At 45.1% G+C, this 25,788-nt stretch overlaps 1 protein-coding gene across 1 annotated transcript in view; it reads left to right on the top strand.

Annotated features, from left to right (window-relative positions):
• Positions 1-24,450, top strand: part of IL2RA (interleukin 2 receptor subunit alpha) — a 57,570-nt gene extending 33,120 nt beyond the window's left edge. The window contains exons 2-8 of the mRNA XM_039240395.1: positions 6,509-6,700; positions 9,145-9,255; positions 11,290-11,505; positions 13,166-13,246; positions 13,580-13,651; positions 15,356-15,422; positions 24,198-24,450. Of these exons, the coding sequence (XP_039096326.1) occupies positions 6,509-6,700; positions 9,145-9,255; positions 11,290-11,505; positions 13,166-13,246; positions 13,580-13,651; positions 15,356-15,422; positions 24,198-24,222 (764 nt within the window). The 3' untranslated portion in view covers positions 24,223-24,450. The remainder of the gene's footprint in view (positions 1-6,508; positions 6,701-9,144; positions 9,256-11,289; positions 11,506-13,165; positions 13,247-13,579; positions 13,652-15,355; positions 15,423-24,197) is intronic.
• Positions 24,451-25,788: the final 1,338 nt, after the last annotated feature.

The raw sequence follows: 25,788 nt of genomic DNA, 5'->3' as shown, positions 1-25,788 counted from the left end.
TTACCTACATATTTACCAGCACCCTTCATTATTTCCTGTAGATCTGTATTTCTAACTGGAATAATATCCACATGGCCTGAAACTTCCTTCAGCATTATCTTTTCTAACACGGGTGTCCTGGTAACAAATTCTCTAAGCTTTCATTTATCTGAAAATATATTAATTTCATCCTCGTTTTTGAAAGATATGTTTTCTAGGTAGAATTCCAGGCTGACAGGTTTTTTTTTTTTTTTTTTTTGCTTTTTACAACCTTGAACATGTTCTACCATCCTTTTCTGACTCACATTGTTTCTGATGAAAAGTCAGTCATTACTCACTACTGTTCCCCCTGTGTGTAACGTGTCCTTTTTCTCTGGCTACTTTTAAGATTTTCTCATTATCTTTGGTTTTCAGCAGTGTGGCTATGATGTATCTAGGTGTGGTTTTCTTTATATTTATGCCGCTTGGAGTTTACTGCTTACATTTCTACTGAATCTTAGAGATGTAAGTCAATGTTTGTTCATCAAATTTCAGATATTTTTTGGCCATTATTTCTTCAAGTAATTTTTCAGCCCTGTTCTTGTTCTCCAATTGCTTTTGGGACTTCAGCTAAATATGATAGACTGGGGTGTCTGGGTGGCTCAGTTGGTTAAGCATCCCACTCTTAATTTCTGCTCAGGTCATGATCTCATAGTTCACGAGTTTAAGCCCTGCATCAGGCTCTGTGCTGACAGTGCAGAGCCTACTTGGGATTCTCTGTCTCCCTCTCTCTCTGCCCCTCTCCTGCTTGCTCTCTCTCTCTGTCTGTAAAAATAAAAAAAATATGATAGATCATCTGATATTACCCCCACAGGTCACTAAAGGTCTATTCAAATTTTTGTTTGAAAATTTTTTCTCCGTGCTCATCAGTTTGGATGAATTCTATTGATTTGTCTTCAAGGTGTGGCTAAGCTCATTTCAGATACTGTAATATTTAGTTCTATAATTTTTATTTGGTTCTTTTTTACAGTTTTCATTTATCTTCTGAGATATCTTACTGAGTCACTCATTATGACCGTGTTTCCTTAGAATTAGTAGTTGGCAATTTTTTTCTTAAAATGCCAGAGAATGAATATTTTCAACTAGCAGGCCATGTAGTCTCTGTTGCAACCACTCAACTCTGTCATTATAGTAAAAAGCAGCCACAGACAAAATGTAAATAAGTGGCTGTGGCTTTGTTCTCCTAAAACTTTCTTTATAAAAATAAATGGCAATCAATTGTCTGCTAATTCCCAATTCTGGGTCATTTTAGAGTCTGTTTCAATTTACTCCTTTCTCAAAAGTTTTCTTTAAAAGTTTATTTATTTGAGAGAGATCAAGGGAGAGAGCAGGGGAGAGAGTGGGGGAGGGGGTAGAGAGAGGGAGAGAGAGAATCCCAAGCAGGCTCCACAGTGTCATTGTAGAACCTGACATGGGGCTTGATCTCATGAACCACGAGATCATGACCTAAGCCAAAATCAAGAGTTGGATGCTTAGCAGACTGAACCACCCAGATGACCCATCAATTGACTCTTTTTGCTTTAAATGGGTCACATTTTCCTATCTCTTCACATGTCCAGAATTTTTAAAACCTTGCTGGATGTTATGAATTATACATTTTAAAAGGTCTGGAGTATGTTGTCTTCCTTTAAGAGGCATTGAATTTTGTTCTTAATGGGCATTAAATGGCTGGTGCACCCTCCTGTCTGTTGGCCTTGGCTTTAATCTTTATAAGAGGAGGGTTCTATCTGGGGGAGTAATTCCAGACAGGCCAGCGACCTAGAACTCTCGATTTCTTTTCCTCCTTAGATCAGGGAGACCAGGGCTCTGCTTGGGTCCCACTTGGGTGCTATCTGGCAGGAAAGTGGCCGTGAAGGAATTAATGGCAAAGGAATTAAGGTCTCACTTCATGTTTCCCTCTTCTGGAACAATGTGGTTGCCTATTACTAAATGCCTGAATACACTTTTTTGAACATTTTGTCTGGTTTTAAAGTTGTTTTCAGCAGGAGGGTAAGTTTTGGTACCAAAATTTTGTCATGGCTGGAAGCAGAAGTCCTCATGGCTTCCCCCCTGCCTTCAATTATCTACCTAGCTCTGGGAATGTCCATTGCTTATTCATTGTTCTTTTTTCATTGAATTTATAGTTTAAAATAGTTTTAGATTCACAACAAAATCAAACAAGAGGTACAGAGATTCTTCAGATACACCTGACCTCATTCATGCACGGCCTCCCACATTATCATAGTATCAACATCTCCCACCAGGTGGTACATTTGTTTCCGTTGATGAACCCACATTGACACATTGTTACTGCCCAGAGTCCATAGTTTATATTAGGCTCCACTCTTGGTGTTGTATATTCTTTGGGTTTCGACAAATGCATAAGGACATGTATCCACCAATACAGTATCACACAGATTATTTTCACTGCCTCAAGAATCCTCTTTACCCTGCCTGTTCATCTCTCCCCCTTCCTAAATCCTGGCAACCATGGATCATTTTACTAACTCCATATGTTTATCTTTTCCAGAGTGTCATTGGAATTATACAGTGGGCAGCATTTTTTTATGTTGCTTCTTTCACTCAGTTATACGCATTTTAGTTTCCCCCATGTCTTTTCATGGCTTGAAAGCTCACTTCTTTTTAGCATTGAATAATATTTTATTGTCTGGATGGATCACAGTTTATTTATACATTCACCTACCAAAGGACAGCTAAGGACAGCTTCCAAGTGTTGGCAATTATGAATAAAGCTGCTAAAAACATCTGTGTGCAGGTTTTTGTGTAGACATAACTTTTCAACTTCTCTGGGGAAATACCAAAACGTGTCATTGCTAGATTGTACGGTAAGAGTGTGTTTAGTTTTGTAAAAAGTTGAACAACTCTCTTCCAAAGTGGATGTGCCATTTTACATTCCTGCCAGTAGCGTATGAGGGTTCCTGTTGCCTCACGTCCTCACCAGCCTTTGGTGCTCTGGATTCGGGGCATTCCAAAGCTGGGAAGTGGCATCTCATTGTTGTTTTAATTTGCATTTCCCTGATAACATATGATGTGGGGTATCTTTTCACACGAGCATTTGCCATCCATATATCTTCTTTGGTGAGATAGCTATTAAGGTCTTTGGCGCTTTAAAAAAAAAACAGGTTGTTCATTTTCTCATTGTCAAAATTAAAGAACTTCTTTGTATATTTTAGATAACAGTCTTTTAGCAGATATATATTTTGCAATTTTTTTCTCCCAGTCTCTGACTTCTTTTCACTGCCTCGACAGTGTCCTTTGAGGGTATAATTTTTTTATTTTAACGAAGTCCAGCTTCTCAGTTCTTTCTTCCATGGGTGGTGCCTTTGGTGGTACATCTAAAAGTGATCATGAGGGGCACCTGGGTGGCTCAGTTGGTTGTGTCCGACTTCGGCTCAGGTCATGATCTCGTGGTTCGTGGGTTCGAGCCCCGTGTCAGGCTCTGTGCTAACAGCTAGCTCAGAGCCTGGAGCCTGTTTCAGATTCTGTGTCTCCTTCTCTCTCTGACCCTCTCCTGCTCACACTGTCTCTCTCTCTCTCAGAAATAACTAAAACATTTAAAAAAAAAAAAGTCATCACGAAACCCAACATCATCTAGACTTTCTTCTCTATTATCTTCTAAGAGTTTTATAGTTTCCTGCTTTACATTTAGGTCTGTGATTCATTTTGAGTTAATTTTTGTGAAAGAGATAAGGTCAGCATCTAGATCCATTTCTTTTTTTTTCTTTTTTTTTATTTTTATATATATATATATATTTATTTCTAGGAGAGAGAGAGAGAGAGTGTGAGCAGGGGAGGGTCAGAGAGAGAGGGAGTCACAGACTGAAACAGGCTCCAGGTTCTGAGCTGGCAGTCAGCACAGAGCCCGACGCGGGGCCCGAACCCACGAACCGTGAGATCATGACCTAAGCGAAAGTCGGACGCTTAACCGACTAAGCCACCCAGGCGCCCCTTAGATCCATTTCTCTGCACATGGATGTCCTGCTGTTCCGCTAGCGCTGATTGACAAGAGTACTCTTGTTCCATGGTATTGCTTCTGCTCTTCTGCCAAAGACCACGTGACTATATTCACGTGGGTCTATTTCTGGACTCTATTCTGTTACGTTGGTCTGTTTATTTATTCTTTCACCAACGCCACATTGTTTTGATTACTGTAGCTTGACAGTAAATCTTGAAGTCAGGTAGTTTCAGGCCTTCATTTTTGTTCTTCTCCTTCAATATTGTGTTGGCTATTCTGGGTTTGTTTGTTTGTTTGTTTGCCACTCCATATAAACTTTAGAATCATTTAGAATCAGAATTGATGTCCACAAAATAAGTTGCCAGGGGGGTAGGGGGTGTTTTGGGAATGTGTCAAATCTACGCATCATGTTGGGAATAAGAGACATATTGACAATATTGAATTTTCCTAACCATGAACATGAAATACCTCTCCATTTATTGAGTTCTTTGATTATCTTTATCAGAGTTTTCTAGTTTTCCTCATATTGCTCCTGTAGCTGTTTTATTATATTTATCCCGAAGAACTTTATTGTGGGGGTGCTAATATAAATGATATTGTATTATTAAGGTCAGTTTCTATTTGTCCCTTGCTGGTATATAACAAAGCAATTGACTTTTGTATATTAGCTTTGTATCCTGTAACCCTGCTAAAATTGCTTATTAGTACCATAAGGGTTTTTTGTCTGTTCTTTCAGATCATCTATGTAGACAGACAGTCAAGTCATCTACAAAAAAAAAAGAAAGTTTTAATCCTTCCTGATCTATCTACCTTTTATTTCCTTTCTTTTTTAATTGCATTGGCTAGGATTTCCAGTACCGTGTTGAAAAGTGGCGATGAGAGAGAACATCCTTGCCTTGTTCTTTCGTTGGTTTTTCAGATTATTACATGTATCTTGTTTTAGCAATAGACGTACTTTCTGACACTTAAAACATAGGTTGCTATTGATGTATGACAAGTAGCAGCAAATGGTACTGAGGATACAGGCTGCAGAGAGAGATGGGGGTTAAGGCAAACTGCAGCCCAGCCTCTATCTGACAGAGCTAAAAAAGGAAGGAAGAAAAACTGGTATCTATGTTACGTCTGTTATGTGCGGAGTGCTCTGCTAGTTACTGTTTATGTTATTTCATGCAATCTTTAAAACAAAACAGTAAAATGATGGTGGTTATTATACCCAGTTTACAGAAAAGGTGGCCAATAAAAACAATGAAGCTATGTAGCTAGTAAGCTAGTAAAGCTAGGATCTAGAAACCCACTTTTCTGCCCATTCCACCATGCTACCTTTCTTGCCTTATTATCGATTAGGATCACTAGTATCTATTGAGCGCATATGTTATGTGCTCCTTACAGTCACTGGCCCTCCAAGCCATTCAAATTGCTTCCATTTAGTCCCTCCTTGGTCAGAGGTGAGGCACGCTGTTCAGCTCTCCCCACCTTCTGTTATTCAGATCAGGGGCATCCTGAGTCTTGGATGAGGGTGGCCTTCAATGTGGTAAGATGCTGGGCAAAGTGAAAAGACACAGAGAAGCTTCACTCCAACTGAGCGATTAAGTAGTAGCCGGTAGAGTGTCCTCTGCCAGCAACGAGTGCAGCAACCGCCTGGATTTTGTGCCTGGACTGGTGGAAGGAGAGGCTGTGCTTTCTCACCTTCTGTTTCCTGTCATCCTTCCTTTCCACTCTCCTTATCCAGCCTGTGCCTTTTTTTCCCTAAAAACCAAATCTCTTGAAATAGAACTTGTTGCAAGATATGCAATAGGACAATTTTCCTGATTCGAGCAGTGCTTTTCCCCCCTTAATACTTGGGCATTTGGCCCCTATTTCAAGTGTCCTTGGTGGGAAGCCAGTGCCCATTTCTGAGGGGCTGAGACAGGGTCCAGTCTCTGTGGTATGAGAAGGGATCTGGTAACCTCACTGATGGGCAGATGGGTAAAAAATACACATTCCCACTTGCCAGACTTTGGGTCCAGCACTTTATATATATATTTCTTGAAGAAAGGGAAGAAGGAAGGATGGAAGGAAGGAAGGAAGGAAGGAAGGAAGGAAGGAAGGAAGGGCACAAAACCATTAATTATAGAAATTCTGACAATCCTTATTTCCTGAAAATTGTTTCTCACAGATACATGTTGTGCCTCAATAAAAGTTACATGGCTTCCCCTCCTTCCTTTCCTCTTACAATTTATCGTCTCTTTTTCTCTATTTGCCCAGCACAAGGCATATTCAGATTAAAAATCCAATCATTTCTATTCATGTATCTTGAAATATATTGTAATTTGGAGAGGAACTTGGCGAAGGTACATTTTGAGCTGTCTCTGATACAAAAGTTTCTATGGGCCGATGGCAACAGTCTTAGTTTGTTTCTAGGAAACTGGGGGCCACCCATAAATCCTTGACTAAACAAAGTGCAGGGATGTGTGATGAAATCGCTACCTGGCTGAAGGATGTGAGTACGTGACCAGAAATTCCTGAACTCCTAATGTGCTTCTTTTTTCTTTGCAGAATTGTGTGATGACAACCCTCCAGATATCAAACATGCCACTTTCAGAGCCCTCGCATACAAGACGGGCACCATGTTAAACTGTGAATGCAAGAGGGGCTTTCGCCGGATAAGCAACGGGTCAGCCTTTGTGCTGTGCGCAGGGAACTCGAGCCACTCTGCCTGGGAAAACAAGTGCCAGTGCATAAGTACCTGTAAGTGTCCCCTTTTGCGGCACCACGGGAAACAGAAGGACTGTGGCCCAGAGGGGGACAGAGCTCCAGCTTTTGTCTACTCAGCCCTACAGACACAAGTGGGCAGCCCCAACTAGCCAGCAACTCGTTTCAGTGGTTCCTGGAAAACAATTCACTGAAATAAAAAATATTTAAGTAGGGCCTCCCAGTTCCAAGGACTGATATAGGCACTCGGGGGCCCCAGCACTCAAAGAGCTTACATTTTGCGGGGAGAGAGGGAACAGACGTTACACTAATAATCACTGAACAATTCGAAAATAAATGTAGTTGGCCACGCTGTAAATGCACTTAATGCCACTGAGCTGTACATTAAAAATGATGAATATGGTAAGTCTTGTGCTATGTATAACTTACCGCAATTTTTAAAATTTTTTTTAAAGTTCACTTATTTATTTTGAGAGACCAAGCATGCAAGTGGGGGAGGGGCAGAGAGAGAGAGAGAGAGAGAGAGAGAATCCCAGGCAGGCTCCACACGTGAGCGCGGAGTCTGATGTGGGGCTCGAACTCATGGACTGTGAGATCATGACCTGATCTGAAGTCAGGTGCTTAACCGATTGAGCCACCATCGTGTGCCTTGTCACAATTTAAAAAAATAAATAAAAATGATAAAAAAGAAGAGTCAGAATGAGCTTATAGTAAAAAAATAAGAGCAATAATAACAATTCCAGCGGGCTAAATCTACCTGCACGGCTGCATTTACTCGTCCGTGTTTCCCCCTGCAAAGCTCACCCTCGTGCGGCACCCCTGCAGCCACGTGGCCGCGGGAGCCCTAACTAGTCCCTCTCCTCTTCAGTGCCCATCTCCGCAGCCCTAAGGAAGAGGCTCTGGGGAGAAAAGCAGAGGCGGTGGGCGAGGCAGTTCCTCCCCGGATGACAGTAAAAAGGGAAGAGGAGTCCAAGCCTCTGAACTCGAGAGTCTTGTCTATTACCCACATTTTCACTGGCCACCGTGGGGTCTTCCGGGCATGTCTTCTGAGCCCAAATATATGCTCAGGCAGAAGGTATCACCAGTCCGGGCCCTTCCCAGCCCAGCGTCAGGAACTGGTGTTCGGAAGCACAAAGCACGGGGAATAGTCCCCCCAGACACCTCACTGCCCCCAAAAGGCTGCTGCCCCTTGTTCAGTCTCACAAGCCCCAGCCGGGCTGGGAGAACGGGATTAACAATCCCACAGGCCGGTCAGGCTGGTGCGTGGGGAGCCCCCAAATCCGCACTAGGAAAGCGGAGAGGAAGAGGAAGTTGTTCTCTTCAGGTTTCTTTATCTCTGGACTTCAAAACCTGGCCTGAGTGCCCTGTGGCCCTCAACGCCGGCCGTGACTTGACCAAGCTGCGAACTCATCATTGCTGGTGAGGGTGAGCAGAAAAGGCAGGGCCGCTCGCTCAGGGATGGTAGCCGGTCACCTCCCCGGAGTGGAATTTGGAGGGAATGACCCCCAAGGGGCTTTCTAAGCCTAAATTGCTCTAATACCATAGTTTTGCTACTGAACATTTGTTCTCAATTGAATCCTGAAAGCTCTCATGAGGCCAATTTCTCCATGAGATCTTTTATCCACTAAGTGATAACAGAACATGGTAAAAACAGGTGGGTCTGTTTGTCCTTTAAATTCTTTTAAGTTTATTTATTTATTTTGAAAGAGAGTGGAGAGAGAGAGAGAGAGAGAGAGAACCCCAAGCACGCTCCACACCCAGAGTGGAGCACAGCTTGGGGCTTGATCTTACAATGCTGGGATCATGACCTGAACTGATATAAAAAGTCAGACATTTAGCCAACAGAGCCATCCAGGCATCCCCTCATCCATTTATTTCTTACCCCTGGGGATGGTGTCCGTGAGTCACAGCGGGTTGAGTTTCAGCCACACCGCACATGGACTGCACAGTCTGGAGATCACTGCTGTGCTGTTCCCAGCACACCCTCCATGGACCTTCAGCTAGAATCCTGACCCCCGCCCCTCACGGCAGTGCCCACAGTCACCTCCTTTGCCGAAGGCTTCACAATGGAGACAAATGTGGTAGGAGGCTTCTCCCCTCCTTGCGCTAAGATTGCATCCCTTTAAGTTTTAAATGAGCTCCTTTAGGGAGACAAGGGAGTCAGCCCACAAGGTTGGCAGATGGATGGCAGAATAGACTCTCCTCTGGAGAGTCACACAAAACCCAGAAAATCTTCCAGTGCTTTCAGAAACACATTGTAGGGTGCTGGCATCACGCAGGGGATACTGACAGGCCAACGCCGAGAGCACCCCAAGGGCAGGCTGGGGTGTGGCTCCTCTTTGTAACCCCTGCACCCCAATACTGCCTGACATGTTGCAGGCAGTGGAAAGGCACACTTTTTGACTAAATGAATACACAAAGAGTGTTTTCTATTTTAAGCATTTGTGAAATGATTTGCTTCATTCTACCCATTCTCATAGCCCCAAGGACCACAGATAGACAAGTTACTCCTAAACCTGAAGAACAGAAGGGAAAAAACCCCACAGAGTTGCAGAGCCAAATGCAGCCCATGGACCAAGTTAACCTTCCAGGTAAGAAGTGAATCTGAGCGGCTCCTAGCAGCCAACTCTTCTCTTCTCGTGTGTCCCCCAAAGGAGGGAAGTCTGTCCCACCACCGTCTTCTTTGAGGATATCAGGCAAACAAGCACTGTTGTGTAGTGGTCATGTTTGCAGGCTGTAGTGCTGCTCAGCATTCAAGCCAACGTGGGCTCTGGGCTTCCTCCTGGTTTGGGGGCTGGCTGAATAGAATTCAGCTCAATTCAGTTCAGTTCAATTCAATTCAATTCAATTCAATTCAATTCAACTGAACTCGGTTCAAAAAGCCTGTGTGGGAACTGTGCCCAACGCTGCCAACAGAAGACGCCAACGTGAGTAGACAACCGTCCCTGCCCTCAAGGAAATGCTCTGTGTTTCCCCCTTAAGTACAAGACAATGAACCCTACTGGTGAGTTCTGAAGCCACAGACACCGCCTAGATAATGGTCCGGGGGCAGTGGCGGGGGGCGAGGGGGAGGGATGAGTGGTTGCCATGACTAACTACCCAGTTGCTCCCACAACTCTAAAATGAATCGTGTTGCACTCCCGTCTTTGTGTCAGGAAGAAATAGAGCCCGTTAGGAAAACCTGAGCTTGTGGAGGACCCACTGACCTTACAAGATCCTATTGCCTTGTGCTAATTGTATAACTTACAAAAAACCTTATTATCGTGTATGCAATTTCATTTGAACCTCATACCTCAAAACCCACTGAGTCAAGGAGCAGGACTATTATTTCGATTGACTGAAGAAACTGAGATATGAAGAGGGCAAAATACTCGGCTAAACCCACATAATGTTGTACATCCAACGTGGTGCTAAATGGCATTTCAGAACACATTTGATTGTTTTTCTCTCTTTTTCCCATCTTCCTCTGAGCAGTTATTGAAAAGTTTCTCAGGAGGTCAGTGTCTGTTTTTCTTATTCAAGACATAACCATTGGTTCTGGCCAAGGGCCCTTTCACACATCGTCTTAATGGGGATGTTTTTACTTGAAAGAAGCAAATATAATTTAAACAGGTTTGGATCATTATGGATTTCATTGGCTGTAAAAGAAATGTCATTCTGAGACTAAAACACAAGTTTGGTCATGATTTGCAAGGTACTACACTAGAGCAGATCACTCAGGACAGGACCCTTCGGCTCCCCCCGAGAATTCCCTCTGCGGCACTTTAAAGGTCACCTTGGGAAATTGGATTATGGAAGGTCTGGAAGATCAGAGCATATGTGTAGCTTCACATGTCTAGGGAGAGAGAGCACGTGTGTCTCCATATATCCAGATTTGGGGTGGGGGTGGGAATCCTGAGAATAAATCAGAGCAGGACATGATCACTGGGGTTGAAAAACAGTCACACTTGGGTTTTAGTTGGGGGAGCAGAAGGTTAGAGGGCATGGGGAATTTTCAGAGGCCTTGGTAGGGCTCACATAGGGCAAACTTTATGCATGGCTTGATCAGAGATCAGGTTCTGTTTCCCTGAGATTCCCTCAGCCCTTCCTTCCTTCTGGCTTTGGCTTTATCTCCAGACCTTCAGCCTTGGCCCCAAAATGATTCCAAGCCACAACCCAAGGATATGTGTCCTCACTTGGCAGTGAGATTCAGGGTGTCTTCTTCACATTTCGTTGGCCCAAATGGGATTGAGCCTACCTTTGTCCCTCAGCCAAGACTGCCCTTCCCACGCCAATCCACTTATGGAAACTCTTACCACCACCAGAAGTAAAGACTCATTCCTCTGTGTTCCCACAGCAAGTGTCTGCTCCTCAACTATAATACTCAGCACATTCTGGCCTCAAATGTCTTCCTCATTCAATCGATTGTCACTCTTGCAGTAGTGACTGGGTCTGCGGGCCTTCCCACACAGAGCCTGGTAAAGTTCCTGACACAGAGACATTCTCAATACGTACTGGTTGAATAAAAGAACGAACGAATGAACAAAATAATAAGAACCAAGGTCCAGTCTCTAGGAGGAGGCAACTTGGCTTCACTCACCGTGCTGTCGCCAACATGCCTTGAGAATTTCCATTCCCTCTTCCAGGTCACTGCAGCGAGCCCCCACCCTGGGAACATGAACACTCGAGGAGAATTTACCATTTTGTGGTGGGGCAGACAGTTCGCTACCAGTGCGCACAGGGATTCAGGGCCGTGCGGAGGGGGCCTGCCGAGAGCATCTGCAAAATCACCTGTGGGAGGACAAAGTGGACGCGGCCCCAGCTCAAGTGCATAAGCGAAAGGAAGGACAGCCGGTTTCCAGGTATGGTGGCACCTTTGTGGCTCCACCACCCCGTTTTTTCCATCAGGCTGACGGGGGTGGAATTCCTGACCAACCAGCCGTGTGACCTTGGGCAAGCTGCTTCGCCTCCTCGGGCCTCTGTTTTTGCTCATTCTAGAAAATAGACTAGATGAAGTAAGGTCTCTGTCACCTAAGGTTCCCTGTATGCTGAGCAGGGATAAATGGCCAAAGATGGAAGAGGAGGGAAGCCCTCTCCAGTGTCCCAAAGCATGCCAGATGCTCCCTCACTGGTGATAATGCTGCCCCTTCATAGCTGATCCTGAAATTCAACTTCTTCTAAGCTACCAACTCTTCCTCCCGTTCAGAAGGCGGTTTCAGACCTGGACGTGCCACCCACACATCTGACCTGAGTGTATGATGTAAACTCATTATTCGCACAGCAATCCACTGTCAGCCGGGCCCTTCTTTTGTAACCCCCACCTGCGCTTTGATAAAAAGTGCAAACGTGCCGGGAAGGGGCCTATTCAAACACACACGTGTGCATGCGTGCACGTGCACACACACGCTCTTTCACACATGCGTACAACCCACCTAGGTTGAGGTCTGCTATTTTCATTCTGAGAGCGTATTACTATTTTTACAACCAGAGCTGCTTACACGTAACCAGCCTTAAGTGTTACAGGTTTCTTAGCTCACCACCTGTCGGTTGGTAACCCGCCCGGGGAGTTTCCCTGGGTGAAATCTGAAACCGCCCCCGTAAGTGGAGTGCGGCAGGGAGAGACCCAAGAGAGAGGCAGTCCACTGTTGGTAGGTGGCAGTTGTCACAAGCAAAGGAAACCTACACATGAGGCTTGTTCTGGGCAGCAGCGAGGGAGTGGATCGCCTCACTCGCTGGTCAGATGTTACGAGTGTATGAAGACGCCTTCCCTGGGCTCAGTCACATGTACCACGCAGGTGGTTCAACACCACATCGCCTTCTCGAGGCTGTGCCCTTGGAGTAGCCTCTGGGAGCGGGAAGGGCAGGCGGAACCCATATCCCACACATGGCGGGGGTGGGGGGTAGGGGCGTCTGGGTGCCCGGGCCCAGCCCCCAGGTCAGTTGGCAGTCACATCTCTCTGATGATGTCCTTGAACACTGCCACTTCCCATACCCCGTGTCTTCCTCTTGGACTCACTGGGGATGCTGTGCTTTCTTCCCGCAGCGTGCCTCCACAGGGAGCCACACGCTGGCCAGGGTGTCTGTCGCTTCTGGTGTAAAAGGAGGACAAGGCGGGACAGTGTCCCGAGTAACCGGAACCACCCACAGGGAATGGGGACCCTGTCACAGAGAAGAGTTGTCCTGTGCATTTCCACTTCATTTGGTGTTTCAGGGGTACTTGTATGATGATGGCCAGTTTCCAAGCCACAGATGGAAACCAGGGCTCAGGAGAAAGCTTGGGGACACGGAGCTGCTAGAGCTTCACGCAGCCAGGATCCTGGGCAAATTCCCTGTCACGGGCTGGGATGGCTTACCCCCTTGCTGGTGACCCTGACGGAGGGCTGCACGCGGTGGCTCCAGACAATGGGCCAAGAATGGAGATTCACACCTCGCTCCGGTTGTCTGGGGGTCGGCTGAGGGGGGCGGGGTGGGGTGTACGTGAGACCCCTGCCCTCTGCCTCCATCCCCTCCTCTCTCCTCCAGATGACGAAGAGCCTCAAGCCAGCACTGATGCTCCCCCTGGGAGTGACACTTCCTGTCCTTCAATGACAACAAGTACTACAGGTACATCTAGAATTTCTGGGAGGGTAAAAGCTGGACCCTGAAACTGTCATGCCCGAGAGGGGGAAGGCGGGCTGCCCAGAGCGGCCCCTCCAGTGGACGGCTGAGGGATCGTGCACCCCGATCCCGCCCCTGAAATGTGTCAAACCAAGTGTCGGGATGAGGGCAGAACAGGCGGAGGCTGGTATCTCGAGGCAGAAACGTGAAATGCTGGTCTTCCACAGCCCTTCTGTCAGCCTCCGGGGTTCCCACTCACTGAAAATCCTGACGCGCTCCAGCTCATGCCGTGTGATCACCAGCACAAACTGAGCATTTCCTCCTCTCTCTTCTGCACAGATTTCCAGAAACATACGGAAGTAGCTACAACCACGGAGTCCTTCGCATTCACTATCGAGTATCAGATAGCAGGTGGGTAGGGGCTGCTATTGACAAAACGTACCCCAAACAGAGACCATGGGATACGTTGGTTGATTGGTCTGGTGGGTTGGTTGGTTGGCTTAAAATGACCCCCTCCTTACCCTGTATAGTAGTTATACGAGTAAAAGACTAATCCAGATATTAACAACATCAACTCACAGTAATCAGTTAGAGTAAGCTGGGTGTGAAGTCCCAAACCAGCCCCCAGAAGTTCCTCTTGAATGGATCCTAAATGACAAAATACTCTGTGGCCTGTGGGTGGGACAGGGGGGAGGTGAGGGAGGTAAGGGGAAGAGATGCAGTATAAGCATGGAAAGAGACACACACACACAAAGCTCCCATAAACAGTACAATTGTTTCCTGGTAGAAGAGAAAAACAGGCTTTGGGGGAGGAAAAAACACCCAAGCTCATAGAAACAGAGAGGGGACTGTGGCGAGGGTAGGGGTGACGGAAATGGAGAGACGTTGGTCAAGAAGCACAAACTTCCCGTTAGAAGATGAATGAGTTCTGGGGAACTAACGTACAGCATGGTGATTACCATGAACAATACTGTGTTGTATACTCGAAATTTGCTAAAAGGGTAAATCTTAAGTGTTCTCACCACAAAAAAGAAATGGTAATTATGAGGCCTGGTGGAGGTGGTAGTTGTTGCTACCATGATAATAATCTTGTAATATGGACTCACATCAGATCCATACTTTGTACACCTCATATGTAACAAGGTTACATGTCCATTATATACCAATAGAGTGTGGAGGAGAAAAAGAAAACTAGACCGTGTCAGGCACATCTAAGACAGATGGTTAGATGGGTAGGCAGGTAGATAGGTAGTAGGTAGGTAGATAGATAGGTGGTAGGTAAGTAGGTAGGTGGGTGGGTGCATAGATAGACAGACAGATAGGTAGGTAGGTAGGTAGGTAGATAGATATAGATAGATAGATAGATAGATAGATAGATAGATAGATAGATAGATAAGGTGAATGAAGGGATGGATGGATGGATGGATGGGTGGGTGGATGGATGGGTGGATGGATGGATAGGTGATAAGCAAGCAGGTAGGAAGGTAGGTAGGTAGACAGATAGGTAGGTAGGTAGATGGGTAGTTAGGTAGACAGGTAGTTAGGCAGGCAGGTAGGTAGGTAAATAAGTACATAGATAGGTAGGTAAGTAGATAGGTAAGTAGGAACATAGGTAGGTAAGTAGGTAGGTAGGTACGTAGATAAGCAAGCAGGTAGGTAGGCAGGTAGACAGGTGGGTAGGTAAGTAGGTACATAGGTAGGTAAATAGATAGACAGCTCCAGTACCATAGGAAAGCAGCATTTGGGAAATATGAACACTTTCAAGAGATGCTTATGTGTTTATCATTTATCCTTGTATTTCGACGTTTCTTTTACCCATGGTAGCCCTCACTCATGGTCTCCTTAACTGAGACCTCTGAACCTTTCTGAAGAGAGTGCCTGTCCATTCACCCCACCCCCAGAAAGAGCCAGGCTCCTTGAGGCAAGGTGCCATGCCCTTTCCCAGCTCCCCACTGCTCCCGCCGGATCCCTGACCCCCCAGGATTCCATATCCGCAGGAGCTGCATTCTGACAGGAGAGGCTCTCCTCTTAGGGAAACCCTTGCTCATGGGGGGACTGTCAGCCTGCTCTGCCCCCTCACCCAGCACCGTGGCTGAATTGTTTCTCTGTTGACAGTGGCCGGCTGCATCCTCCTGCTGATCAGTGTCCTCCTTCTGAGCCTGCTCACCTGGCAGCGGAGATGGTGAGTCCCGTGCAGTCACGAAACCCCTGTCCCAGCTAGCAGGTGGGATGCACAGTGTGGGCAGCGCTCATGGGCAGAGACACCCCCCCATTCTCCTACTAACCAGCAGCAGCTGGGGAGGGGGCACTAGAGAGAGAACTGGCCAGTCCACATCCCTACACAGAGCCCATCAGCAAGAACGAAAGTGCAGGAAATGGGAAGGGAAATGGGAAAGCAAAGGGCGCTGGCGTGGGTTGAGCACCTACTGTGTGACAGGCTTCCTGCTTCTCCAATGAACGTTCCCATGATCCACCATCTCGGAACCTTCGAAATAGTTACAGGCCAAGCGATCAGGGAACACGAGCAGGGTTGCTGGGCAGAGGCCAGAACCACAACCTGAATCTAGAGCCCGACCCCTTTCTGCCCCATCCCTGGGACAGGAGACCGGTGGGCACATCCACCTGAGCTCTCCTGTCCCGGCTCCCCCTACGCCGTGGCAGACACTCGCACCAGAGCCCCCTCCACCGGATGCGACCCATGTGTGCCTTAATTTTCAACTGTGGCTGCAGGTTAGAACACCCAGGAGAGATTTCGTGTTCAGATACCAGTGCTTGGTCTCCACCCAGAACCTCTAAGAGGGAGGCCCAGATATTAGTGCTTTTTGTTTTGTTTTTTTTTCCATTTGAGATAAAATTCATCATCGTAACATCTTAAAGTGCACAATTCAGCGGGTTTTAGCAATGCTGTGTCTATGCCACCAGTATCTCATTACATGTTAGAATATTTCCGTCACTCAAGGAGAAAGCTGTACCACACAATTCCCATTTCCCCCGTGCCCTGGAAACCACAAACCTACTTTCCAGCTCTGCAGATCTGCCTGAGCTACTGGCTCCATTTTAAAGCTCCTCAGATCCAATGAATACATATGCATCTAGTTTCTTTTAATGTTTATTACTTATTTTGAGAGAGGAGGAGAGAGCGCAAGCTGCAGAGGGGCCGAGGGGGAGGGAGAGAGAGAATCTCAGTCAGGCTCCACACTGTCAGTGCAGAGTCTGATGCAGGGCTCTAACCCACAACGCTGGGGTCATGACCTGAGCCAAAATCAAGATATGGATGCTTAATGGGCTGAGCCACCCCGGTGACCCTGCATCCAGTTTGGACAACTCTGTGCTGAGCCAGCGGTTCTCGAACTTGAGTGTACTTGTGAATCAGAATCTCCTGGAGGGCTTGTTAAAACATGGACTAGCACGCCCCCCCCCCCCCGAGTTTCTGATTCATCAGGTCTGAGGTGGAGCTGGAAAAGTGACATTTCTAAAAAATTCCCAGGTAATATTGATGCTGCTCTTCCAGGCTCCCCGCTTGAGAACCATTGCACTAGACAGACAGTATCGAGGATCAAGAGAGCGAATTCATTTCACACACAAACTAAAGGGCCCGTCTCTCCCTCGCTTTAGACAGTGGAGTGTAGACCTACTCTGTTACTCACCTGACTACCCAGGGCATCCCTAAAGCATTCCGCCCTCCAGTGTGTAATGTAACCAACCTTGATATAAATTCCCCAGCAACAGCCTAAGAAGACACAGATTCACTCCCCAAAATGCAGAGCGCTCTTAGATCCTATAGTTAGCCCAGGCAGAGAAAGACCATCAGATTTCTTTTGCTGTTATGCTGGTCATTAGGCCCACAATGTACTCCTGATTTTCCTCGTGTGAATTAAAAGGTGCAAATTAAGCCAAGAATCCTCTATCCAGCAAGCCTGCCATTCAGAATAGAAGGAGAGATAAAAGTCTTTCCAAATAAACAAAAATTGAAAGAATTTGTCACCACTAAACCAGCCCTACAAGAAATCCTGAAGGGGGACTCTCTGAGGGAAATGTTGTAAGGAACGCAAGGTACCAGGAACGCAAGGTATTCATCACCACAAGCATGAATCCCACAAAGGACACGATGACTTTAAACCCATATTTTTCAATAATAACACTGAATGTAAATGGGCGGAATGCCCCAATCAAAAGACATAGGGTAGCAGAATGGATTTAAAAAAAACAAAATCCATCTACTTGCTGTCTACGAGAAACTCATTTTAGACGGGAGGACACCTTCAGATTGAAAGTAAGTGGTTGGAGAAATATGTATCATGCTACTGGAAGTCAAAAGAAAGCTGGAGTAGCCATATTCATATCAAACTGGACTTTAAAGTAAAGACAGTAAGAAGGGCATTATATAATAATAAAACAGGGTTTATCCATCAGGAAGAGCTAACAATTATAAATGTCTATGCACCGAATATGGGAGCACCTAAATAAATAAAACAATCACAAACAGAAACAATCTTATGGATAAGAATGTGCTAATAGCAGGGGACTTTAGTACTCCACTTACAGCAATGGATAGATCAACCAGACAGAAAAATCACTAAAGAAACAATGGATTTGAATGACACATTGGACCAAATGGACGTGACAGATATATTTAGAACTCTACATCCTGAGGCCATGGAATTCACTTTCTTCTCAAGTGCACGTGGCACAGTCTCCAACGTAGATCACATACTGAGTCATAAAGCAGCCCTCAATAAATATAAAAGAACTGAGATCATACCATGCACACTTTCAGATCACAATGCTATGAAACTTGAAATCAATCACAGGAAGAAGTGTGGAAAACCTCCAAAAACATGGAGGCTCAAGAACACCCTACTAATGAAAGAATGGGCCAATAAGGCAATTAGAGAAGAAATTTAAAAATATATGGAAACAAATGAAAATGAAAATACAACAATCCAAAGTCTATGGGATGCTGCAAAGACAGTTCTAAGAGGAAAGTGCATTGCATTCCAGGCCTATTTCAAGAAATTAGAAAAAGCACAAATACAAAATCTAACAGTGCACCTTAAGCAACTAGAGGGAGAGCAACAAGAGCACTCCAAACCCAGTAGAAGAAGAGAAATAATAAAAATCAGGGTAGAAATAAACAATAAGAAACCAAAGAAGCAGTTGAACAGATCAATGAAACCAAGAGTTGGTTTTTTGAAAAAGTAAACAAATTGACAAACCTCTAGCCAGGCTTCTCAAAAAGAAAAGAGAAAGCACTCAAATAGACAAAATAATGAATGAAAATGGACTTATCACAACCAACTCCTCAGAAATACAAGCAGTTATCAGGGAATAGTATGAAAAGTTATATGCCAACAAATTGGACAACTTAGAAGAAATGGACAAATTTCTAAACACACAATCAACTCACTACCAAAACTCACATGGGAAGAGATAGAAAATCTGAACAGACCCATAACTAGTGGAGAAATCGAATCAGTTATCTAAAATCTCCCAACAAATAAGAGCCCTGGGCCAGATGGCTTCCCTGGGGAATTCTGCCAGACATTTAAAACAGAATTAATACCCATTCTTCTCAAGCTATTCCAAAAAAAATAGAAATCAAAGGAAAACTTCCAGACTCATTTTACAAAGCCAGCATCACTTTAATTCCCAAGCCAGAGACCCAGCAAAAAAAGAGAACTACAGCCCAATATCCTTGATGAATATGGATGCAAAAATCCTCAACAAGATCCTTGCAAATCGAATCCAACAGCACATAAAAAGTATATCCACCATGATCAAGTGGGATTCATCCCTGGGTTACAGGGCTGGTTCAATATTTGCAAATCAATCAATGTGATACATCACATCAACAAAAGAGAAAAACCATATGATCCTGTTGATAGATGCAGAAAAAGCATTTGACAAGACACAGCATCCCTTCTTAATAAATACCCTTGAGAAAGTAGGGATAGAAAGAACTTACTTAAACATCATAAAAGCCATCTATGAGAAGCCCTCAGCTAACATCATCCTCAACAGGGAAAAACTGAGAGCTTTCCCCCTGAGATCAGGAACACGACAGGGATGTCCACTCTCACCACTGTTGTTTAACATAGTGCTGGAAGTCCTAGCATCAGCCATCAGACAACAAAAGGAAATCAAAGGCATCAGAATTGGCAAAGAGGAAGTCAAACTTTCACTTTTTGCAGATGACATGATATTCTACACAGAAAACCCAACAGACTCCACCAGAAGCCTACTAGAACTGATCCATGAGTTCAGCAAAGTTGTAGGGTACAAAATCAACGTACAGAAATCAGTTGCATTTTTATACACCAATAGTGAAGAACAGAAAGAGAAATCAAGAAATTGATCCCATTCACAATTGCACGTAGAAACATAAAATACCTAGGAATAAACCTAATCAAAGATGTAAGAGATCTGTATGATGAAAACTATAGAAAACTTATGAAGGAGATTGAAGAAGGCACAAAGAAATGGAAAAACATTCCATGCTCATGAGTCGGAAGAATAAATATAGTTAAAATGTCATTACTACCCAAGGTAATCTACACATTCAATGCAATCCCAGTCAAAATTGCACCAGCATACTTCTCAAAACTAGAACTATCCTAAAATTTGTATGGAATCACAAAAGACCCCAAATAGCCAAAGTAATATTGAAGAAGAAAACCAAAACGGGAGGCATCACAATCCCTGACTTTAGCCTCTACTACAAAGCTGTCATCATCAAGACAGTATTGTATTGGCACAAAAACAGACACATAGACCAATGGAATAGAATAGAGAACTCAGAATTGGACCCACAAATGCATGGCCAACTAATCTCTGACAAAGCAGGAAAGAGTATCCAATGGAAAAAAGACAGCCTTTTTAACAGATGGTGTTGGGAGAACTGGACAGCAACATGCAGAAGAATGAAACTAGATCACTTTCTCACACCATACACCAAAATAAACTCAAAATGGATATAGGACCTGAATCTGAGACAGGAAACCATCAAAACCCTGGAAGAGAAAGCAGGAAAAAACCTCCTTGACCTCAACCACAGCAACTTCTTACTTGACACATCCCCAAAAGCAAAAGAATCAAGAGCAATAATGAACTACTGGGACCTCATCAAGATAAAAAGCTTCTGCACAGCAAAGGAAACAATCCATAAAACTAATAGGCAACCCACGGAATGGGAAAAGATAGTTGCAAATGACCTATCAGATAAAGGGCTAGTATCCAAAATCTATAAGGAACTCACCAAACTCCACACCCGAAAACAAATAATCCAGTGAAGAATGGGCAGAAGACATGAACAGAAGAGGACATCCAGATGGCCAACAGACACATAAAACGATGCCCAGCATCATGTCACTCCTCATCAGGGAAATACAAATCAAAACCACACTGAGATACCGCCTCACGCCAGTCAGAGTGGCTAAAATGAGCAAATCAGAGAACTCTAGATGCTGGCGAGGATGTGGAGAAACGGGCACCCTCCTCCACTGTTGGTGGGAATGTAAACTGGTACAGGCCCTCTGGAAAACAGTGTGGAGGTTCCTCAGGAAACTAACACTAGAACTCCCCTAGGACCCAGCGATAGCACTGCTAGGAATTTACCCAAGGGATACAGGAGTGCTGACGCATAGGGGCGCATGTACCCCAGTGTTCACAGCAGCACTCTCCACAATAGCCAAAACATGGAAAGAGCCTAAGTGTCCATCAACGGACGAATGGATCAAGAAGATGTGGTTTATCTATACCATGGAATACTCCATGGCAATGAGAAACAATGCAATCTGGCCACGTGTAGCAAAGTGGATGGACCTTGAGGGTGTTATGCTGAGCGAAATAAGTCAGGCAGAGAAGGACAGATAACATATGTTTGCACGTATAGGTGGATTATGAGGAAGGTAACGGAGGACCGTGAGGGAGAAGAAGGGGAAAAATAGTTGGGGAGAGGGAGAGAGGCAAACCAAGAGAGACTCTGAATGCTGAGAACAAACTGAGGGGTCGGGGGAGGGGGGATGGGCATGGAGGAGGGCACTTGTGAGGATGAGCACTGGGTGTTATATGGAAACCAACTTGACAATAAACTATTTCAGAAAAATAAATAAAATAAAAAATAAAAAGTGCAGATTACTGCGATACAGAGGGCAAGTCCCTGAGGGTTATGATATTGGGAGTTGGTCACGTACCTGGCCATCTAGCAACTTCTCTATGGTATTAGCTGATTCCAAAGGCATTATTTTAGGCTTATGTGGGATGAACATGTCAAGTAGCCAGTACATTGTAGGAACTCGACACGCATTAGATCCTCCCCTCCCTGTGCCGCCAAGACTTAATAACCTAACAAGGAACTTGAGGATTTACGACCTTGAGGGTTAAAAGCCTTCAGACACAAAGGGATGACGCTATTTGGGAATGGTAAAGGTTTGGAATTTATGTTGTAAAATAACAAACGGCCTGAATCTGTATGAATTCCCACAAGCTCTCCCAGAATTAGTTTTCCAGGAGACCCAAACTCATTTCTCAAACGGAGCCTCCTGCCAGAGTTAGAGCAAAAAAAAAAAAAAAAATCATTCCTAGAATCTATGTCATCCGAGGGCGCCCTCTTGTGGCCACATGAAATCCTACATTTGACTATTTTTTTGGATTAATTACTAGGAGCCAGAGATGAGCAAGATCTGGCTTACATTGGCTCCTGACAGCCAGAAGCTACATTTTCAGGAGTTCTGTGAACTATCTTTAAATGTAGCCATTATCAGAAAGTGAGTACATAAACATAACTGAGTCAGTTATATTAAAAACAAAGTTAATAAGGACTCATAGTTAACCACTTTCTAATTATTTTACTAGTTTATTTGTTCTCAGAGTTATTTGTGCCTATTGGGACTGTTTTGAGGAATTACGCAATATGATGGTGTGTTACTGCACCTCTCTTCCCAACTGTGTGTTCAGTTATGTCACATTGGTAGCTCGAAGCTGGGCGTGGTGGGAATATTTACACCATGGAGATAGGCCAGTTTTTCAGAGAGCTGGGTATTAATCATTCGCCAGCACACCGTTCCCACATCCATGCCCCATGGGAGCTCTGAACAAGGTAGGAAGTAATCCGATGTTCCTGTGGACTCAGTAAAGGCTGGGGAAAGTCTAGGACCATACTGTCCTATATAGTAGCCACTAGCCGTATGTGCATACTTAAGTTTAGACATAAATAAAATAAATAAGATTAAGAATTCAGTTCATCAGTTACACTAGCCACATGTCAAATGTTTGTGTTTAATGTGGCTACTTTATTGGATCACATGGATGCAAAACATTTCCATCCTCAGATGGAAATATATTATAGTGCAATGCTGGCTAGAAACTAGGAGTTTTCAATTCATGAAAATCACTTTGCACAGTTTGTTACTATTATTATCCCTTTTCTGCACCTACTGTCCTCTGTATAGTTCAAAAAATATTATAGAATATCTCTTATGTAGATATTGGTCAAAGGGCACAAACTTGCAGTGAGAAGATGAGTAAGTTCTGGGGATCAAACGCACAGCATGGAGATTACAGTCAAGAATCCTGTATTATATGCTTCAAAGTTGCTTAGAGGCTAGATCTTAAATGTTCTCACTGCAGAAAAGAAATGCTAATTATGGGACATGAGAGAGGTGTTTCTAAGGCTATGGTGGTCATCATGTTGCAATATATAAATACAATATATTAAAAATATACAAACATGTCTGTGCACTGTAAACTTACACAATGTTACATGTCAATCCTATCTAAATTAAAAAAAAAAAAACTATTATGGGAATATCTTCTGTGTGCCAAGCACTTCCTAGGGGCCCGAGGGTGAATACAAATAGGAGCTCACAGACTAGTAGAGAAGAGGGGGGAAATCCAGATTTCAAATACAATTTCTTAAAGATGTTATGGGAACAAAGACAAAGGACACTTAACCCTACATGGGGGTCCCAGCAAGGCTTTTAGAGTTGATGGTGCCTACGGCCAGATTAAGAAGGGCAGGAGATGGCTGCCAGGCAGGGGGAGCCAGGAGACAGGTAAGGTGAGGTGAAAGGCGACGACCGTGTCCGGGAGAAGTAGAGCAGTTCTGAACACCAGGACGTGGGGTGTGTGGGCAGTCGTGACCGTGGTGCTGTACAGATGGACAGTGACCACGTCATGGATGGCCAGGTCAGCCTGAGGGGCTCGGACCCTCTCCTGGGGCCAACAGAGAGACACAGTAGCTTTACCTATGGGACAAATGGGAGCATTGGCCTCTGTCTACAACAAAGGCTAGATTTAAGGGACCAAGTAATCATGGTGGCAGCTTGATTATGTTATGATGGGACAAGTCCACACGAGAGACAAGGTGAACATGAGCTAGGTCAGTGGGCACACATTAAAAAGAGAAAAAGAATCAAGAAATAATACATAAGGGGGTCAAATTAGCAGGATTTGCCAGCTGGTTGGAAATGAGGGTTAAGGAAGACAGATGGTCCAAGGTTGACCCCAGGTTTTCGAGTGTGACAGGGAGACCCCTTGGCCACTATACACCAGGACGAAATGCAAAGAGCAGGACACGCTTGGGGGTCAGCAGGAAAGCAGAGCCCATCCTGGAGTGCATTCCCTGAGACCCGCTCGGCCTCCACACCCGTTACTGGAAGGAAGGAAGTGGAAGAACTCCCTCAGTCTCTTTCTCAGACCCGCTCAGCAAACAATGATTGAACTATCCTGCTGTAAGGACCTCCGGGCAGTGTCAGGGCTCCCAGAGGCTTGGAGAGGCCTTGGGCCGGATTTCAGGATCTGAGATGTGGGATGGGAAAGCGATCTGGAGCAGGGATTTTAAGTTAGCAGGTCGACGGGGGCTCCTGTTGAATGCTCGTACACGGCGGTGCAGGGAGGGGGTCACATTTTTCTTGGCACAGTATTGCACCTGTGACTGTGACTTCGCTGTCTCGCACAGGAGGAAGAGTAGAAGAACAATCTAGAATGCCAGGAGTGGGAAGAAGCCAAGAACAGCTCACAGAAGTCGTGGAGCACAAGCAAAATCCAAGTCGAACACACCCAGGTCGCGTCTCCCGTGAGAGCTCTTGGGTTTCGGAAAGCTCGGAAGTCACGTGCCAGAGCCCCAGGCACCTCATTACCAAAGCCAGCACTCTAGTGTCAATGACTGAACGCGACCTGCTTCTGAGCAGCAACTCCAAGGCCACGGAGGAGTAGGGGGGGCCAACCAGAACTCCAGGTCTTATCTTCACGTCTACGTGATCATTAAAGCTGGGACAGCAGGGGACTCTCTCCACACCACATACAGGACAAAGAAAAGCAGCTTCATGTTCATTTCATCCTAACCTCCCAGTTTAGAAATCCCAAGGAAAGCCCTAGCATCGTATGTAAATAGACACACGCGCGCGCGCGCGCACACACACACACACACACACACACACACACACACTCCCTACCCTGTGTAATTGGACTCTCCACTGATTGATGCAGATCCCTTTCCCAGCTTCTGGCTGACTAGCCCATTCTCCTGGTCACATTCCATCATGAACACCTTCCAAGAACTCTGAATTGGTAACTCTGAATCCCTTTGTCCTTTGCTCCGTTCTCTAAACTAGCCTCTTTCCATGGAACTTCAGTTGTGAATTTCTAAACAGAAGCCGTGGCCGAGTAACCTTTGGGTAACACCGGCAGAGAGCAACCAACCCTTGGGGTCACAGAGCTTCAGTATTTAAAGGGATTTTACTGGAGGTGAGCTGGGAAAAGAAGGGTAAACTAAGTGCCAAGTAATGAACTGTATCCGTGAAAAAGCTCTACGTGTATATTACTAATACGCCCCTTGAAGAGTTAGTTTCTGTGGGATTGCTATAAATGAGTCTCTGAGTTTGGCCCGCATGAATGTGATGTGTAGAGACAGGCGCATACTGTGTGGATGTCTACGTTTCCAAATCAGCACCATAAAAATGCTGACAAGGGATTAAAACGTTCGACGTTTATGGACGGAAGGAAAGAAGAGGGAAGTGGGGATCAGATAGGGAGATGACACTGACGGCATGTAACGCGGGAAAGGCCACCCCAGTCATCCTCAGAGTGTTAGCAAGACGGTCAGCAAATCGGAATCACCTGGAGGTCATTGGACCCCAAGGCCCATGTCAGGGGTTCTGAGCCGCAGTTCTGGGGCCGGGCCCGGGTATTCCTCTTCTGACAAGTTCCAGGTGATGCTGCCGCTGCTGGTCCGGGGACCTCACTTTGAGAACCACTGGGTTATACGTCTCCATGCCCACCCGCTCTCAAAAATCACGCGTGTAAGGAGATTCGTGAAAGGTTAAAAGCAGCCAGCTTCCGTTTCTGAAAGGCCATAAAAAGTGTTATTTAAAAACATGGGCAGGTGGCAGCAGGTCCATTCCCGGATTAAAGAACCATTTTCTGCCCTTTCTGTGACTAACCAAGTACAATCCAGATTCCGGTGTTCACATCCCCCTGTCTCCCAAGTACATGTTTTCTGAATTGAGAGAAATCTCAGACCAGAAAAAAAAAAAAAAAAAAACAAAGAA

The sequence above is a fragment of the Hyaena hyaena genome, unplaced genomic scaffold, assembly GCF_003009895.1.
Source record: "Hyaena hyaena isolate Hyena2069 unplaced genomic scaffold, ASM300989v1 scaffold_174, whole genome shotgun sequence".
Taxonomy (NCBI): Eukaryota; Metazoa; Chordata; class Mammalia; order Carnivora; family Hyaenidae; genus Hyaena; species Hyaena hyaena.
Note: the sequence above shows the minus strand (reverse complement) of the source record. Positions and strands in the feature narration are given on the sequence as shown.